Genomic DNA, 20974 nt, shown 5'->3' with positions numbered 1-20974 from the left:
GTCGCTGTCTCTTATTGATGACATCTATTTATGCTCTCTCCCACAGGAGGAAATCTCTTGGTACTCACGCTATCCACATTCTTCATAATTTTAAAGATTTCTAGTAGACCACCCACCTCTCAACCTTTTATTTCCTCAAAATGGAAAAGATCCAGTCTTTGATCTATTCCTGGTATCATGCTTGTAAATTCCTCTCTGTACCTTCTCTACTGCCACTATCTCCTTTTTATAGTATGGAAACCAGAACTGCAAACAGCACTATGCAGTGTGGGAAAGGGTTTGATACAGATTTAGCATAATTTCCTTGCTTTTTAATTCTGTTTCACTGTAGAAACAAGCATAGTGTTTGGTTTGCCTTCTTTATGGCCTTGGTACCTGTGCTGCTAATTTTACTGATTGATATATTCGCACTGTGACATTGTAGCCAACATAGATCTGCACCTTCCAAGTAATATGACTTTTTTATTTGTGGCAAAATGCACTCATTTTTGTGTGTTGAACTTCACTTCCCAATTTTTTGATCTTGATCAGATGGGCCAATGGCCGAGGAGTGGCACATTGAATTTAGTTTATATAAACGTGAGATGTTGCATCTTGCTAAGGCAAAGCGGCGCGGACTTATACAGTTAATGGTCGGGCCCTGAGGAGTGTTGCCGAGCAAAGAGACCTAGGGGTGCAGAAGCATAATATCCTTGAAAGTGGAGTCGCAGGTAGACAGGGTAGTAAAGAAGGCGTTTGGCATGATTGTCTTCCTCGGTCAGTGGATTGAGCGTAGGATTTGAAATGTCTTGTTGTGGCTGTACAGGACATTGGTGAGGCCACTTTTAGAATGCTGCATTCAATTCTTGTCTTCCCTGTTATAGGAAAGATGTTGTTAAACTTGAAAGGGTTCAGAAATGATGTACAAGGATGTTGCCGGGATTAGAGGGTTTGAGCTATAGGGAGAGGCTGAATAGGCTGGGGCTATTTTCCCTGGAGCATTAGAGGCTGAGGGGTGATTTTATAGATGTTTATAAAATTGTAGAATCTTAACAGTGTGGAAACAGGCCCTTCGGCCCAACAAGTCCACACTGACCCTCAAAGCATCCCACCAGACCCATCCCCCTATAATCCACACATCCCTGAACACTACAGGCAACTTAGCATGGCCAATCTACCTAGCCTACACATTTTTGGACTGTGTGAGGAAACCAGAGCACTCAGTGGAAACCCACACAGACACAGGGAAAATGTGCAAACTCCACACAGATAGTCACCCAAGGGTGGAATTGAACCCAGGTCCCTGGTGCTGTGAGGTAGCAGTGCTAACCACTGAGCCACCGTGCTGTCCTAATAATGAGGAGCATGGATAGGGTGAATAGTCAAGGTTTTTTTTTCCAAGGTAGGAGAATTCAAAGCTAGAAGCTTAACGTGAGAGGTGAAAGATTTAAAAGGAACCTGAGGGGAAACTTTTTCATGCAGAGGGTGGTGCATATGTGGAACGAGCTGTCAGAGGAAGTGGTGGAGCCTGGTACAATTACAGCATTTGAAAGGCATCTGGATGGGTACATGAATAGTTGGGTTTAGAGGGATGTGGGCCAAATGCTGGCAAATGGGACTAAGTCAGTTTAGGATATCTAGTCGGCATGAACGAGTTGGACCGAAGGGTCTGTTTCTGTGCCGTGCAACTCTATGATTCTGTAACTGTACATCCTGTGGTATGTTGCAGTCGTTCTTAGTATTCACCATTGCTCCGAATGCAAATTCAGAAATTGTGTTTTTGATTCCAAACTCTACATCATCTATACAGATGTGTATATAACAGTAGTGGTTTCAACACTGTTCCTTGTGCAGCACAATTTGCCACTTCTGCCACTTTCTCATTCTTAACATTTAGATTTTGTGTGGAATATTCCTTGATATCCAGCACATTTGTGTACATTTTGATGCAGCCTTTAATTTGGAAAACACATGATTCTTAGAGTAATATAATTAAAATTGATAGTCGTTTGCACATTTCAGTATTATTCTTTTAAGTTTTAAGTTTAGATAATATACGTCGCAATATTTAGCAATTGTTCAACAAACTATCTTAGCAAATCATTTGCCATTTCTTAGCAATTGGATCAGTATGTTTTTGCCTCTTGTATCTCCAACCATTTCTCTATCCGTATGGCCATCTTTCTATTTGTGGCTAGCTATTAACAGCACCAATAAAAAATAACCAAAGGGCAGTGAAAGCCCTTAATTGTTTCCCTAGTAATTGGTCTTTGTGACTTAAGAATTGCAAATGGAAAAATGTAATAATTTTATCGAACAGGTGAAGGTTGAAAGCTTCAAAATTTGAAGCTGCTACAGTTGATTACTTTGCAATGCATCAGCAAGATATGCAACATTTTGTGTCTGCTGCATACTTGCTGGACCCCTATTTTTTACAATCAAAAATGTTTCGTCTTGAAGCACTTACATGAGGGACAATTTTATTATACAGAGAGCGGTTCGTGTGTCGAATGAACTTCCAGAGGAAGTGGTGGATGAGGGCACAGTTACAATGTTTAAAAGATATTTGGAAAAATACATGATTCGGATAGGTTTGGAGGGATATGGGCCAAGTGCAGGGAGGTGGGACTAGTTTACTTTGGGCGTATGGCCAGCATGGACTGGTTGGACCGAAGGGTCTGTTTCTGTTTGACTGTTAGGCTTGTTAGTTCAAATCACATCAGGATAAATAGAAGAGCCTTTATTGTATCTAAGGCTTGTTACATGTGAAAAGGACGAAGCAGTTTGCGTGATGGGTTGGACTGTTTTCCTGTCTCTTGCTTACTTTGCATTTACAAAACTGATGTGAAAAGAGATGTCAGTTCAATATTTGGCTCAGAAATGCAAGAATACCTGTCATATTACTGCTGCAGCAAATATTCCATAACAGTTATTAGTTAACGAAAGCAGCTGACTGGTTAACTTCTTGTAGAATTTCCAGTGTTGGGTAGGTGCGCAGTGCAACCTATACAGCAGTAATAGACTTGAAAATGTTTACAATTGCACACTCTGTCAATAATAAAATGTTTACAATTGCACACTCTGTCAATAATAAAATGTTTACAATTGCACACTCTGTCAATAATAAAATGCTAATGCATCCTTTCAATTAAATCATGGCTTGAGAGCTGTTCACTGCTTCTTAATTGCTGTAATATTAGAGCTGCCTATTGATTTTACAGAAACAAAATTTTGAGGGTTTGAATATTTTGGCGCTGTCTCTATGATTTAGACTAAAATGGAGGAATTAAGGTGTCATATGTCCTGAATTCTACTCAACAACAAGCTTTGGTGATGTGATATTTAAAAGCTAAAGGGAGACCAAATTGTTTGACTGGGAAGAAAATGCAAGTTGATTATGCCTATGGACTTTGAGAAGGATTGACTGTTAGTCTCTTAAATTTAACAGACTGTCGTTATGAATGTCCAGTTTAAGAATGATTTTACTTGAAAATGTCCAATTACAGGACGTTGGTGAGGCTCCTTCTGGAGTACTGTGTCCAGTTCTGGTCGCCCTGTTATAGAAAGGATATTATTAAGCTAGAGAGGGTTTGGAAAGATTTATCAGGATGTTACTGCGACTGGAAGGTTTGGATTAAAAGGAGATGCTGGATATCCTAGGACTTTATTTCACTGAAGCTTAGGATGTTGAGGGGTGACGTTAGAGGTTTATAAAATGATGAGGGGTACAGATAAGGTGAATGGCAGGTGTCTTTCCTTGGGTGGGGGTTTTCAAGACTAGGATGCATGTTTTTAAGGTCAGAGGAGAAAGATTTAAAAAAGACATGAGGGGCAACTCAGAGAGTAGCTCGTGTGTGGAGTGAGCTTCCAGAGGAAGTGGCAGATGCAGGTACAGTTACAATGTTTAAAAGATATTCATGTAAGTACATGAATAAGAAATGTTTGAAAGGATATGGGCTGAGTGCAAGCAGATGGGACCAGTTTAGTTTGGAATTATGGTCAACATTGACTGGTTGACCAAACAGTCTGTTTCTGTGCTGTGTGAATCTATGACTATGACTCTAATTATTTTTGAGATAAAATGCCATTGGATGTTTGGAGGATAGTTAATCAGAATGCTACATGAATACAAGGCCCATTCGTTTCACATTACAATGGAGATGGATGTTCAGAAAGGAACAGGTCATGGAAAACAAGGGTTACTTTTTATGAAGGGTCAAAAGATTTCCCAAGTGCAAATTTTTGGTCTTTTGGGTGTATCATGTTGTTTTCAGGGGCTACTTTCTCATTCTTATCAACTCCTTCAGTTGAGACACAGTCACAGTAATATTATGTTTGTGTTTGCAATGACTTATTTGATATTTAGACCTAAAGAAGCAGAATCAGAACGATTTATCGGTAACTACCACATCTCCATTAAACTTGAAATCACAACACACAAGGAAAGCTTAAACTTACCGGAAATCATATAAGATATTTAAATTGGCAGAAGATAATAAACATGAGCTTCAACTTTTGTCAGTACTAATAGCCTGTTGGTACATTGTCAAAGTGGACATTAGAATGATAATTTCAATTCTAAAATTATAGAGAACACCAATGAATGTTTGTGTTCCCCATTAATATATGACAATGGAAATCGGATAAATGATTCTTTTTTTTCAAAAAATAGGCGCTGCATCCAACAGTTTTGAATGAAAAAGACAAATGAACATTGAATGCAGTTTAAAAGAAATATAGTTATCTTCTTTTGGGATATAATACATTTTTCTTAATTTTTTCAGACTGTTAAACAACAACCAAATTAGGAGAATACCCAGGGGTGCATTTGAAGATCTGGAGAACTTAAAATATCTGTGAGTAAATCACTTTGTGTTTGAATGTTGGAATGGCCAATTGAACTGCTCTTAAATTTTGAACAAGCATGTTTTCAGTTCTTGTTTCCTTTCTCTTTTGTCAAATTCTCATTAATGCCTGAAGTTAAAGGTTCAAAAATGATTAAAGATGATTGCTTAGACATGCCATGCAGGCCAGTTGGATTTTAGAATCTGTATGTGTCTACTATGAAAATACACTACAAGTTTTTTTTATAGAAGTGAACATGTGTATTTAACCTTTGCTTTTTGTGTTCCTGGTGAGCACCAGCAATTGAACACACTGTACACAACTTAAAGAGTTTGTTTTGCAGCTGTTGCTGCTAGAGAGGCCAGTCTTGATCCAGTTCCTTGACCTTCCCTTTTCTCTCTGTGTGAAGATTCCTCTGAATACAGCCCATGTTAAAACTGTTTATTAGACATTTTTGATGTGTGAGAAACCAAACTTATTGAAGACTTTTGGTGCTGCAGACAAGGAAGCAAATAAAGGAATTGTCTGTGTAAGTTTAAAATGAAATTGGTTATTTGCCTTATTAAAAAATCTTCATAATTTACTGCAGATGACTATTACTCCTGGTTTCTCTATCCGGGAGATTGCCAGTGAGCATACTGTCTGAATGGCATCTGCTTTTGTAGCTGGATAAGAGTATATTGAAGATTTAAACCGTTCTACTATGAGGCCTTAGCTTCCAAGCTTTTAATTAAACACCAGAAAGGATCTCTTAATACATTACTTCTAAACTAACCAGGTTGTTTAATCTCCAAAATGCAAGTAGCAAGTGTGAAAGCTGAAGGAGAAAAGAAAAAGGAAAATACATTCCATTCTAAACTTTTTAAAGTCTCAAGTGGGGAAGAATCTGTGTAAAGAAATACTAAAATTACGTTATAACTAAAAATACAAAGGAAGAGTAAAATAATTCTGGGGTGAGCACAAGTGAAACGCGTGCAATTTTAAATTTATATTCTATTGTGTTTTTGTTGCAAGGTGATAAGACAGTAACATTTACTCATTTTATTCCTCATTTTGGAGTGGTAAATTGCTGCAATAAATTTTTCAGTGCCTTCATTAAAACTCCCAATCCTTCCAGCACCAGGAGAGAGGATTTTCTCAAGATTAAAACTTTTTGTTGTTCTGACGAGCAAAGTGGACGTTTTCATTGTACTGTATAAAAATCTGACAAGTATACAGTTAATATGGATAGGTAACATTGCCAACTTCCTTCCTGCCCCTATTAAAGGGGATGACTCATGCTATGTTGTCTCCAGGGTGCAGACAATCCTTCTGGGGCACTGCTGAAATAGCCTATCACCATATTCAGTCAAAATGGTGAGAGCAGAGCATCACAGTACGCATCAAGATCCATCTGCGTGATTTCCAGGAGGAGTGAATTTCCTGCAATCTAGGTTGTAATTTGGTATTATTTTTGTCCACTGTCTTCCCCCAACTCCCAACCTCTCCTGCATCTTGGGCTTTTTCAGTGCTCCAGTAATGCAGCTAAGGAGTTCAATCTAGCATTTTTCTTGCATGGCTTGGTTGTACATCACTGGGGAACGTTTTGTGTGATTTAGAGCAATTTTAAAAGACAGAGCATGCATCGGTTTGGATTCAGCATTGAGATGAGCAGAGGTCAAGTGATGTTGTTGTGCAGCAGATAATTGTACTTACTGCATACAAGATTTTAGCTCTGCGAACAACTGTCTAATTCAGTGACAAAACTGTCGAGCTTGAATCAAAACAAAGATCAACAGCATTAGGATTACATTAATTTGTGAAGTATATTTCGTTTGCGCAAGTTTTAACTGTGAGGATTGTAGTTGTGTTTGGATATCTTTGTACTTTGATTTCATGTTTTTAATTGCATAATGAATTTTGCAGCATTTTCAAAGAGAGTCTGGTGAATTTTGTGTTCAGTTTTTTGAAAGGCCATTTTTTTTTTGTTCTTGCTTACATTAGACTTACTATCACCATATGCAGGCAGAATTAAAGATTCAGCTACGAATTTTGTTCTTTCATGCATTTTGTTAAATGAGTAGTGTTGTTCTAAGTTGATGGGCTAATTAATACAGACTGTTTAGACTCGATGAAAGAGCAATGGAGTATCAAGAATGTGGAAAGCATCAATGAGAATTTTTTTTCCCTCTGTGCAGCTTTATTGGAAACCTTTGTTTCTGGCATATTGACAGCAAACGGGATACATTATTGGCATATATTAATTCAAACTGCTTTTAAAACCACCACTTCATATTGATCAATGGCTTTGGGCACTGCTTCCATTACTTATGATAGTCCCGAGTTTGTAGTCACTGGTGAAGCAAGTCTGTTGTCACTAGAGTTAAAAGCCTCTCTTAAAAGTAGTATCTCAATGCCAAGAACTTTATCAACCTTTAGTGTAACTTATTGTCGGAGTTCCTTTTCACTCGGAGTTCCCAACTGGAGCTATGGTGTTGCTACTGTCTGTTCGAGCAATCAATCATATCCAAGAATTCTGGACCAACCAAACAGAAATGAAAAATGCCAAGTTCAAATTGTGTTCCTTTCTATGTTTAAGAAAAGATTGGATGAGCTTGAGATTAAGTAGAAACAGAGAAAACATCTTTATAAAACATCTTTTAAAAAATTGCAATTAGTCGCAGTGGAGACATTTGACTTGCTGTTTAGCAGTAGTTATTACTAGAATACTATCAAAAATCTAGTTGCCCCTTTTAATGACATTTCAAGAGAATTGAAAGGATGAAGTTCTCGCTACATCGGCTGATTCCAGTGATTTTTGGCTCTGCTGGGGTGATCCACAGTGCAGCTGATGGTGAGCGGTCAGTGATGGATGCCAACGTCAGAATTTCTACATTTATCTGCCAAACATGAAGTTCGAAAGTTGCTGTACATTTCAGAAGAGAAATGACGACCAACGTTGACAGGTTGTTGTCAGAATCCAAGCCAAATCTGGCAGTTATCTGGCAGTTTTAAATACAGCACGCAACACAACATCTGAGCACAGTGGAACAAATTTCCCTCCACCTTGCATATATTATTAAAAACATTCTCATGCAATAAATTCATCAGTTTACTGCCAAATTTCATTATACAGAAAAAAATGGTTGCATAACACGAGGTGTTTTTCTCTTCATGTGGATCAGTTTGAATTTGAGATTGATTAAATAATATGAGCTACCAAGACTTAAACAGACTATTAATATATGGAGCGGTTAGTAATCATGACCAAAACATAGTTTTCTGTTCAAAATGTACACATTTAAGCCCTCTAAATATACTATTGGCATAACAATATCTAATAAACTTGCCCAGAATAGCATTCATGAGGACTATTTAGTGGGTTCAGCTCTTGTTCTTCTCTAAGTGTTTAAGCATGTTTGTTCAGGTTTACCATGTTTGTTCAGGTTTACCATGTTTGTTCAGGTTTACCATGACATGCATTATGCGTATTAGTTATGAACCAAATCTAGCTTTTGAGAAACAGGTCTGGAAAAACTTCACAACAGACTGTTTAGAACATGTCATTCATTCCTGTTCTCCATTACATGGTGTTCATCTCTCAGGTTTTCCTCCTTCTGTGATTTTCCAGTGATCTCCTATTTCCAAACAATTTTGTCAGTCACATAACTGTGCATATGTGACCTGAGTGTGTTATCAGAATGTATATCCTCGTATGAATACTGATAGCTGGTTTCCGGTGTGCTTTGTTTAGGCCTGTTCAAATTCTGGTTGAATTTCAGGAAGGCCAATGAATTATCTTTGAAGAACTCTAATTGGATAATTGAAGCCACAGTCATCCGAGTATCAATTTATACTTTTTTAAAGTTGGGAGAGAATGAGTAGTGTCAGACTTCAGTTTCTGAGCAGTCTTTATTTAATAATCAGCAACAGATGGGGTAGGAATTGACCACAGGTCAGAGTTAAGTTTTCCGATCAATGACCTCCCCATATCTTTCCATATCCATAGTGAGGAAATCAGGCTGTTAATTGATAGAAATGGACACTTTGGAGAGGAAACTGTAATCTTGTGTGAGAAATGGACCAGAAGAATAGAGGAGATGGTGTTGCCGTCCATAAAGCAAAGGAGGTTAAGATGATCTCTGATATCTTTTTGTATATTTCTTCTTAAATCAGCCTGTTCAGAGATGTTATTACACACCTCTGGAGCAGTTGGGACATGAACCACTGGGCCTCCTGCTCCAGAAGTAGGGACACTACCACTGTGCCACAACAGGGCTGTAACAGATGATCTCTGATGATCAGTTGTATAAATGGTTTTGATGGAGAAAATAAGGACAAACTGTTTATAGTGGCTGAATGATCAGTAATCAAAGGCCACATATTTAAGCTGATTGGCAAAAGAACTGAGCAACACAGGAACACATTTTGATGTTGTGATCTGTAGTGTACTGCCCGAAAGTGTAATGGAAACTGATTCATCTATAAATTTCAAAAGGCAATTTGATAAACACTTGAAGGATTGAGAACATGGAAAGACCAAGGGAAGGGAATTAATTGAATAGCTCCACTGAACAATAGGCACAGACACAGAGACAATAGGCTGAGGGGCTTTCTTCAGTGCTCTACCATTCTATGATACTATACTCAGAACAAAAACAAGAATGAAGTAGAAGCAGGTATAGAGCATTTGGCCCCACAAGCCTAGTCCACAGTAAAAAAAAGTCCATGATTGATCTGACTGTGACTTTGAATCCACTTTCCTGCTAGTCCCCACTCTAAAAAGATTGCCTCTCATTTCCAGTGGGTATAGGCTCAACCAAGTCAACCATTCTTCATAAGACAACCCCTTCACTGAGGAATCAACCAAGTGAACCTTCTCTGAATTGCTTCCAGTGCAAGTATTGTATATCTCTCCTTAAGTAGGGAGACGGAAACCATATGCAGTAATCCAGCTATGTTCTCACCAATGTACTGTATGGTTGGAGTATTCCAGCCCCCTTACTTCAAAGAGTAGCATTCCATTTGCCTTCCTACATACCTGTTGTACCTGCATGGTAATTTCTTATTGTTTATGCATCACAGAACACCCAAATTTTTTTATACTGTAGCACTTTGCAGTCCCTGTTTTTAAATAATACTCTGCTTTTCTACTCTTCCTGCCAAAGCGGATTATTCATATTTTCACACCGTACGGTCCATCTATAAACACTTTGCCCATTCGGTTCCCCTTATCTATATCCCTTTTCAGACTCATCATACTCTCTTCTCAAATTGCCGTCCTGTGTCTGTTTGTATCATCAGAAAGTTTAGCTACAACACAAATGGTTCTTTCATCCAACCATTAATATAGATTGTAAATAGCTGAGGTGCCAGCACTGATCCCTATGACATTCCACTAGTTGCGGAATACTGACCTGAAAATTACATATTTATCCCAACTCAGTTACCTGTTAGTTTGTCAGTTCTCAACACCACCCCTTACAAATTCAGTAACTCACCACAATGCCCTCAGAAACATGGCATGGAATTCCAAAAACTTTGCAAGAATGGAAGTAATTCCATTTACCTTAACCTGCAAGTTGGGTGTTTGGTCTTTTATTTCAGCAGCACTGGTGCAAGGTTCATTTTGCAGCTGAAAATTTTTTGTTTATTTTAACAGTAAGGAGTGAACTTGTTCAATGGACATTGCTCGTCCTTTGGAAGCCTGGTATCACATTAGATTCAGATAGGTGATGTCAGGATAGTGTTGGTTCATTTAGTTCCAATGCATGTGGGGCAATCCCTGTGGATGCCCTTTGCAAAGGGTAAACTGTGTGGGCTGCATCAGAATATCTGGCAGTGCAGCACAACACAGCACATGCCCATGGGAGGGCATAAGGCTTGTGTAGCGCCACCTGATGTTCAGTGGAATAAACCATTCCTGTTCCCAGATTTTCTTCTGAAAGTATTGGTGCCCTTTTTTATATACTATCTATTGTTTAATATTTTTCTTTCATATCCAGTAAGTTGATATGGCTGATGTTTTGTCGAGGGTAGCAATGGATTAATTGCTAGCACTTCCAGTTCTATTTGTTTTCTTTGGTCAGTGCATTAGGTTTTAATTTTGGTAGCAGCATACGAAAGTTAGTGTCTCGTTACTGATTAAACAGTATGCGATACTTTTTAAATAGAATGAACCCTACAATTTACATTTCTATGATCCTGTGCTCCCAGCTGTGAAGCTGCATTTGGTGGGTGCACCAGCTGGAGAAGAAGCTGCACCATTATAGCTTTGATCCGCTAAGTTTTGGGGTACAACCCTCCATTGACATCACAGGAATCACAGAATATGTCCTCAAATTTGCTTGCAGTCATTCTACACGTTTTTTCATGCTTAACTCAAAATCTATTCTTGCTCATCCTTTCTCCCCCTCGAAGCCTATTCATCTCGCATCTTCAGCCGTTCCTCAACAATGAGTTCTTCAGTTAGACTCTCATCTGCTTTAGAAGGTTACACTTGCTCTGAGCTGTCTTTTGATCAGATGGCTGAAAGCTCAGAATCCATTCGTTTATTTCCTTGTTGAGGAATTATTCTGTTTACGAGCCATTTTCTTATCTTTGCCCCCATGGTAGAGTTGAAGTGCTGGCTCAACAACAAACAGTTAGCAAAACACCATTGAGAAAGGTTTTACTTGCTTTCGCCTTCCCATGTCAAACTTTAACATTATAGGAATGCAGCCAGTGCTTTAGTCAGACTACTGTTAATGTTGCTGACTGGAAATGCTTGTCTAAAATACTGCTGCATGTGAATTGATATATACCATGGGTTTGATGATTCTAATCTCTGAAACCTGGTCTCATTTCAACCATGACGATGGGCTGTGATTTTAACTACCAGTGGAAAATACAGGCTGTTGGATTACCAAGAACTTGAGTTCACAGCTTCTTCACATTAATGTTTAATAATGTTGTTGGCACCTCCATAGTGAAGGCATAGCTTGATCAGAAAGGGAAAGGCTTTCACAATTTAGAAATAATCAGGTCTCCTGCCTTAGTCCCTTGTCGTTTTAATGTAACTCCTTTTATTGGGGTATTGAAGGAGACTCCAGAAAGTCAGTTCACGTGTCAGAAAGTGTAATTTGTAAACTAGTTAAAATGTCTGTAAGAAGCTTGACTTTATTTTAAATATTTGGAATTATTGTGGTGAAATGAACGTTTTTCTAGCTTAAAATTGAATTATACGGTACTCCGAATGAAGCAATGTAATTAAAATCACAAGGTCACAACTTTTGCTGTAAGGTGACTAAATGACCAGAAGCCGTTTTGAATAAAGAGAGGTTGTTTTTGTTTGTTCTCCCTTTCTTGTTGTCTCTTTCTGCTCTTCCATTATTAGTCTTTAAGGTCATGTGAATAACTAGCCTTTTGAAGCTGTCTTTTCCAGATAGAATGTGAGCACATACTTTTCCCAACTATTCTGTGGTGATCGATGACTGCGGGTTAACAGTCTTATCTAGGCATGAAACTATACCTGGTGTTATAAAGGCACAGGCTTAGGATCATGGGAGACTCAAGCAGTTAATGAATGGGTTGACTTGATAAATGAATATTTTTGACTTGATAAATGAATATTTTATGTTGGTTTTCTCAGTGAGAGAAGGAAATGAAATAAAGGGTAAAAAAAATTATGGGAGCACTTGGTGGATTCAGTACACATTTTTTCATAAACAGTATCGGACAAAATAATGGAGCTGAAGGCCAGCAAATCTCCAGAATCTGATTGTTTCAGTTGCTGAGTGAAATTTGGGGAAATTTATTGATTATTTACATTGGATGCATTAACCAAAATATTAGAAAACTCTGAGCGAAATCGAGTTGTGGATTAGAAAAATTGGAAATCTTCATTATTTAAAAAGGGAGAGAGAAACCCATACACAACAGAAACACCATTTTTACATCAGTTTCAATGGCTTAGCACCTAGGCAAGTATGGTCTGATCAAGGAGAGTATATACACATTTGTAAAGGTTAGGTCATATCTGTCCTATTGAGTTAAGTTGTTTAGGTCAGTCACTAGCATGGTGGACAGAGAACTTGTAATGTGTGGAATACGGTTTCATGAGAATGATATTGGAGCTCAAAAATATAAGCTATGAAGATGGCTGAACTAATCAAATTCTTTAAACTGATGAACCAAATCAATAGGTCAGAGAAATTCATTGTGTCCAGTGGAGAATTTAGAACTAAGGTGCTTAATCTTAAATGACTCATCTTTGCTTTTTTTAAGACTGCTATCAGGAAGTACTTTTTCACAGAATAGTAAAACTCTGAAACTGTCTTTGCAAAAAGCCGTGGATTCTGGATCAATTGGAAGTTCAAGACAGAGATAAAACGATTCCTGTTACAGGTAAGGATATCAACATTGTGGAGAATGGGATTGAGGTACAGATTTTCTTTTCTCACTCCTCGTAGTGTATGAGGCAAACAAGACCTTTCATGGTGCAGATCAGTCATAAATAAATAATGGATTAGTCTTGAATGGCCTTGTTCCTAACACCTTCTGTCATTTCCAGAAGAATGAGTTGAGAGTCAGACCAAACTTGCAAGATTTGTAGCTGCCAAGGTGATTGGGTAAATATCACTAGTAAAACAAATAGCGTGCTAAAACAAATCATCAGAGGCAAACAATATAGCGATTATCTACATCACCTTAAAGTTTCAATGAGTTGTGTAGAACATATTAATGAGAAAGACAAGTTGGCGTGATTCTGACCAGATCATGAGCAGGATAACAGGTTTTCACAAGTGCTATAGGCCAGAAACCAACAGGCAACTGGTTTTGCTTGGGGCAGAGGAGTGATGTGACAAATAAGAGAAATTTCTGATGTCCAGTTTTTAAACTATCACAAATTCAGTTAAGAGTTGCTTCACCCAGATCAAAATTCAGCAGGATCACAGGCATTATGGGTGTAATCTTCACCGTCCAATGAAGACAGACAAGGAGGCAAAATAGGTCAGAAACTAAGGAATCAGCGCATCAGGCCAGTACCCTTATGCATTCCATCTCCAAGCAATCTTGTCAGAGGTGGAGACGAGTGGCTGGGTTTTTTTGGCCTTATCTAGAGCAAACAATTCTAGTAAGAACCCAGAAGCACTGTGAAAATGTGAACAGTAAATTCACAGTAAATTCTCTTGTTGGTGATGTGTTTCAGTTGTACAATAGTTACAAATAGTTACAAAGCGTGTTTAGGACCTGACTGTTATGCGTTGTTCATTCAGTCAAAGTGGCCTTCAGTGGTTTCAGTTTAAGATTTTCTTCTCCATTTGTGGAAACAGAGACAAACAGCAACAAAATTTGACAGTGCATATGCTCCTAAACATAACATATGGGAACAAATTGAAGGTGCCATTTTGTACTGAATAGCAAAACAGTCATCACTGTTGGAAAAGCAATAATGCAAAAATAAACAGGGACTGTATTCCTCGGTGTAGTTTCTTTCTCCATTCCTTTCACCACACTATTGACATCTGAGCCATCAACAATATAGAGCTTAAGCTTTGCAATTGCTTGCCTAGACAATTTCACTTTTCCACCTCTGTATCCTGCTTTAAGATCCCCTCCGCCCCACAAATAATTGACCCAAATCCTTTGTATCACTTCTTGCACACAGCTTTTAGTCAGCCCTCCTTATAGCTTCTATTTTGCCTCAGTGTTGATTATTGTCTGCTATGCTTCCGTGGAACATCTTGGGACCTTCTTCTGTTTTAAAAACACTGCAAGTATAAGCTATTGTGAATGATTGGACTAATCCAGTAGATTTACAATATAAACTAGTTGAAAGAAGCATAAAAACATGCTAAAAATGATAGAAATAGCAAATAAACAGATCTGCAATTAGTCAAATTATGTCACTGAGAAGATCAGTTTTTCGGTTGTTCGCCACTAATATTAGAATAGATAATTTTTTTTTTCTGATTTAAAAACAGGATGAGGTCAAATAATGGTGGATCCTAAATTCTGCTGTAACTTGCTTGATATCTGAGATAGAACAACCACATTCTGCATGGAATTGAGAATGAGTATTTTGCTTCAAGGCTATTCAGGATTTGCAGATCTATTAACATCCACATAATATATAAACTCACAGGTATTTAAAAGTAATATATATATACATATAGTTATGAAGGCACTCCCATTATTTATTTTGTTTTTGGGGATACAAATGTAAATTATTGTTACAGTTGGTTTATAAAGGATCAAAAGATTAAGGGTAAATAGACTTTGTTCTGAAAAGCCAACTTAGACTTTTATATTCTAAAAATGCATACTAAAAGAAACAATTAAGTGACCAGCTAGTGCATTATAAACTATAGAACTGCTTGGATCTGTTTACAGTGAAGTTACATGTCTGGGCAGGAGTTTTTGGATTTTTTTGCATATTGTTTCAAAATAGATAGTTGGTAACTTATTGTGTAACCTACTGAGACAAGTCACACAACTCCTCCACTTTCACCTGAGTAGAAGAATCTTATGAGAAACCAATTTTGAGAAGTGCAAAACCAGAGGCAGCTATTCTGTTTTGATATCTCTTGAATAAACTGCCTCTGAAAATATCCCAGTGACAAGTACATTTGTCTAATGATACGTATCTACATATGCCAGGACCCCAGATCAAAGCCACCTGGAAGATTTCATCTTATACTTTTTTTGCCTTCATGAACTAACTATTTGTTTGTCAAAGTCTTTTTTTTCGTACAATTCATCTCTGCTGAGAAATTCTCTCTGCTTTTATCTTTAACTGGCATTTGTACATATGATGGGGTATTTGGAAGGCTATCTGTTTAAATTATTATATTTCAAACTGTTAATTTGCTTTGCAGCTTTATGAATAAGTTGTTTTTTTTAATAATTTTGATAATTTCATTGCTTAGTAAAGAAAGTTGGATGGCTGATTTATGTTCTGAAATTGATAGATTTACCCACATAAATGGCAATATCAAAAGCTGGGTCAAACATTTTCTTTACACATATGTTGAGACTAGTGGAATAGTAGGACCATAGAGAAACATTACACTCCTCCCACCTCGGTCATAACATATGAATGCAAATTTTTGAGGGATTTGAAATCCACTTACAAATATGAGTGCTGGTACTTTCTGAGGCTAAGTCTGGTTATGGTTTTCTTGGTGAATTTTGCTGTATGCACTGAAAACCAAATAGCTGTGTCTGTTGTTGTGGCCTTTCTGCAAAGGGTGGATTTATCCTCGAGTAATTTGCAAAAATTAGCCATGGCCAGACTAATTGCATGGCAGAAAGGTTGAAGTTAGACTTAAAAGCAGTGGTCAAGAAATTAAATATAATTTTGGGAAGAGCCCAGCATTTGAAATTCAATGAAGGTAAAGATAATCCAGATGCTAGTTCAAATAAATTAGCTATAATTCAGTTACAGAGAATGCAGCTTGAAATAGAAAAGGAAAAATAACTACAAATGGTCCCCGATTTACAAATATCCAATTTATGAATGCTTGTCCTTATGAATGAGATTCCGTATTCATAATAATTCTAAAGATTAACATGCATACGTTTTCTCGTACTTATGCACAGCTGTGTTATATTGTATTGTGTTCCCACTCAAGAACGAAACCCATTCATAACTAGGCGACTGCCCGTATGCAAACTTGAACAGGAAAGTGGATTGGAAAAAGTAAAACGTGAATTTGAGAAAGAAGCAGAAGCATTAGAAAGGATACTTCAGAGAGAGGACAAGGAAAAAGAAAGAGCATTTAAGAACCTGGAACGAGAATAATAAAAGCAGAGAGAGAGAGGTTGAGATTATAGGAATACTGTCTTAAAAGGCTACAACTCAGGAAAAAAAATGGGTGAACTTGCCTCCAATGAACCTCCGATGAGAATGGATCTGATTTCAACCTAGGATCTAGTGGAGAGCTGCTTAAGTTTGTGCAAATCAAAGTTTCAGGGAAAAGACACACAGGCATTTTTCATCTCTGAAAAGATAGCTCAACACAGGAGATTGCAGGAAGAAAACTGGACAGTGCTCAGTCAGTGCAAACTCTTTGGCAGCATTCATAAAGTTTATGTCTTGCTTTTTTAGGAGGCTTCAACAGGTGGAGATGGCAAAGGAAAAAAAACACTCAATGCTAATAATTTGGTCCCTGTGGTTTACACTGCCCTGTGGCTGCAGAGCAGCCTGGGCAGATTCATATCGAACTTGTGATAGTAAAGCGAATTGTCTTGGATTGTTGAATGTGAACACTAAACGTAAGAGCCATCAATGGGATCCTTAGGCTAGTAATTCTCTTGGAAAGATTTTTTTTAAAGATTGTTAGTAAAACCTACATAGAGAACCAAAGGTTTCAACAGCCAACAGGCAGCTGAGATGGTTGATGAGTTTGTCCACCAGATCAATCCCTTTTCCTGTACATCCTGACAACCTGAGAAGGACAGAAGGGAGGATGGTGAAAGGATGGTGAATAGACAGTCAAAGGAAGGGATAACTTTGAATCCAGAAAATAAAGTGCTGAGTATGGAAATTGTGCCAGAACCCAAGAGTTTCCATTGCCACAGATGGGACACATTGTGCAGATTATTCAAAATTACAGGGTAAACCCATGGGAATTGTTGGGATATACAAGATAAGGGCAGAGAAAGAGGCCCTGACCGAGAGTACAGCAAGTTATAGCTCTGTCTGCAGTTGTAAGATCAAATACAGACAACACTGAGATGAATAAGATACCTGATAATAATTCTTAAAAGGAAAAGTAACTCCTTATTCCTTAAATGATACTGCTAAACCTATTGTCATAGCTGGGAATACAGCAGCCATCCATACTCTTACTGGGGAGAGGCCTAACTTTACCACTAGCAAACATTTCATGTTGAAAAAAGAGGGAGAACATAGGTCAGGAGCCCATAAAATAGCCATGGTACAGATCTAAGGATCTGGTATACCCAAGCACGTACAAGTCGATATTTTCACTGACCAGGTCTTCACAAGGAGGTGATAACATTTTATAAAATGTGCCATAAATTCCAGATGGTGGGAAAGCTGCAACCTGCAAACAAACTGGTTTTGCTATTTCTCATACCAAATTTTAAAAAAAGACATTTAGTAAGGTGTCAGTAGATTGTATGGGGCCTTGACTGAAAGTAAAAGCAGGACACCAGTATATCCTCACTTTTATGGATTTAGCTACTCATATCCCAGCGACTATTCCCTTTGAAGAACTTCTGCTAAGGTAGTGGTAGATAAGTTAACCCACTTCTTCGCTGTATGGTTGACTGATGCACATTCAGTCGCATCAGTGTTCTAATTTTGCATCTAAAGTTTGCAGGAAATAAGTTAAGAGTAGTTTACTTATAATGCAATTAAAGTCCTGAGTATAACACTCACAAACCCAATGAGCTTTTGAGTGATACCATCAAACCCTCAAAATAATGATCGGGATTTACCTTGATATGAACAGACACTTGGGCGGACCACTTGGAACAGCTAGAAATTCTGTTTGGCCAAGTGCAGTCAGCTGACCTGATGAAAAAGCCTTGTTCAAGTAAGTTTACAAAAGCCTGAGTAACCTATTTAGGGCATATAGTGGGGCAAGGACCAGTGTCGCCAAGATGAGCAACAGTACCAGCATTGGAGGAGTTCCCTGTCCTAAGATTCAACTTGTGTCATTTCTGTTGTAACTTTGAAACAAATTTCAGTGTAATACCTTCTCTATCGAAGGATTTTCTCCGAAAGGAAGCTAAAGTAGTATGGCCAAGGGAGTGCTAAACACCTTTCGAGAGGCCGTGAGCAATTTTGTTCAAAAACCAGCATTCACTGCTCAAGATTTCACTGAGCCCTTGAAGAAAGCAACGGCTAGTGACTGGATGGTAGCTATTGTCTTTGTACAGAAATTTTCCAAAGGAGCTAAATCAACATCAGAAGGGATACTCTACAGTGGAAAAACTAACTCCAAGATTACCACACATTTCTAAACATTTTGAATTGTATGTCTGCAATGTCGATAGGGTGACACTGATCACAATCCCTTACACTTTGTGGAAAAATTGAAAGGAACAATGGAATTCTATTTTCATGAAATTGACTATTGCAATGCTGTAACTTAAAGATTATTCACATTGCAAGGGAAAAAAATAACAAATTGCCATTACTATATTTAGAGTTTAACTTTGAATTCTCTGAATACTAAGATGGTTCCTGGCATAATAATAGTTACATATACTGAATGATTGAAAATGAGTGTTTAAATATGGCATTTTATGTTTTGCTTTTATGTCCACACTTCCTAATGAAACAGTGTTTAAAAATAGTGCTTCATTCCTCCAAAGTTAGAGGTGTTAGGAAGATGCTAGCATTACTCCTGTTGAAGTTTTTTTCAAAAAATTGTTCATTATTCAAAGCTGAGGAGGTATGTTTTGTTTTAAAGAAATCCTGGAAAGACACTGAATTTTTATAAACTTACTGGAAGGGACAATTAAGCTATGTAAACATCTGGAACCTTATAGACGATGGAACTGCTTGAAATTGTTTCCAGAAAATTTACATCTGGTTTATGGCTGTGGGAGTTTTGGTCTTTTTTTTAAGATATTGTCTGGAAGAGGCAGTTGGTGTGTAGCCTGCTAGGTAAAGTCACCAATTCATTTCACCTGTTTTGAAAAAAAATCATTGGAAAAGCTAGTGTAGGAGCTGAAAAAACCTGATGCAGGTATTCTCTTGAGAAGCTTTGAGAAGCATTGTTTTTGGTATCTCCTAAACGAGCAGCTTTTGAAACGATTCCAGTGACAATCTCATGTGTCTAGTGACAAGTGTCTTTGTGTACCAGAAGGCCAGACTGAAAGCCATTTGTACTATTTCATATTTTATCCTTTCTTCACAAATCAACAATCATTTAGCAAACTTTTTTTTGTCAGGTTAATATCCGTAGAGAAAGTTTTTTTTTACTGATGCGTGTATGTGTGTTAGGTTATTTAGAAGGGTGACTGTTTAGTTATACTGTTTTATTTCAATCCGTGTTAATAAGCTTTGCCTCCTTTTGAAAAGTAAAAAAAAAAGAAATATAATAACTAAACAGTTTATCAAAGAAGCCTGGATGTCAGATTTATATTTAAAATTGATAGATTTACACATATGATTGACATTTGAATATTGGGTCAAAGCCATTTTTAATAAATGGCGGAGTTACAGAAAGACCATGCTCTTTACCTCAGTTATAACAATATCCTGTTGTTTTTGATTTCAGTACTTAGGCCAATCATGCCAATGAGATTTTCAAAATTTCGTGTCCACCTTAAGTCATAAAATAACACTATGGACTGCAATTCCATTCTCTGGCCACAAATGAGAAGGCTGAGTTGAACGATTCCTAGTTTTTCAAACTCCCCTGTCTGTAATCTTACATAAGGTCTGTATTATAACATATTGCCATTTTAATTGTTCTAGTTTAGATGTTTTTAGAGCCCTCATCCTTATTTTCAGTCCCCTCACGACCTCGCTTCTAACTATCTGTGCACCTTCCTCCTTCAACTCTGCAACTCTGTAAGTTAACTGTGCTTCTTCAGTCTGGCACAGCCTCAATTTCCATGTTCAGCATGAAATGGGCATGTTTAGACACAAATGCTCAAACCATTCAGAGGTATGGGAGCACTCTTGTTGGGCCAGCTGGTCTGTTTCTGCCATTCAGTTTTATACACTTGTGTGTTCTGCCATTTACAATTGTTTCACCATTTGATACATTTCTTGTGTCTAGACGTTAGATTGCATTTTTCTATGTAATCATATGCATTTATATTTTGCGCAGGGATTTTATCTTTATTGTAATTTATGTTCATTATGTGCACTTCTATGAACTCTTACTATGGAATGACACTTGAGATGATCAGTAGAATAAATATTTTTAAAGTATAAAATTGCAAAGTATTTGTTTGCACAAGTCAAGTATTTGAACCTACTTAAAATTGGCACACTGTGCTCAGTCTGAGCTCCCTCATGCACTGCTCAACTTTATAAATATGAGAAATCACTAAAAGCTACCTTCTTTACTCAGTAAGAAATGACAGCAAGCTAACTAAAGAGCACCTAACTAAGCTGGTGGCTTTATTGTTATGCGTGTTGACATTTTCCATGAGTCAGATTATGTTGAAATGCACACTGTTCATTAGACTTCTTCTT

The 20974-nt window shown here is 37.6% G+C and overlaps 1 protein-coding gene across 1 annotated transcript in view; it reads left to right on the top strand.

The window, feature by feature from the left end:
• Positions 1-20974, top strand: part of LOC109931853 (peroxidasin homolog) — a 235116-nt gene that overhangs the window by 99694 nt on the left and 114448 nt on the right. The window contains exon 3 of the mRNA XM_048597105.1: positions 4764-4835. Coding sequence (XP_048453062.1) covers positions 4764-4835 — 72 coding nt within the window. The remainder of the gene's footprint in view (positions 1-4763; positions 4836-20974) is intronic.

The sequence above is a fragment of the Rhincodon typus genome, chromosome 5 (assembly GCF_021869965.1).
Source record: "Rhincodon typus isolate 14 chromosome 5, sRhiTyp1.1, whole genome shotgun sequence".
NCBI lineage: Eukaryota > Metazoa > Chordata > Chondrichthyes > Orectolobiformes > Rhincodontidae > Rhincodon > Rhincodon typus.
Note: the sequence above shows the minus strand (reverse complement) of the source record. Positions and strands in the feature narration are given on the sequence as shown.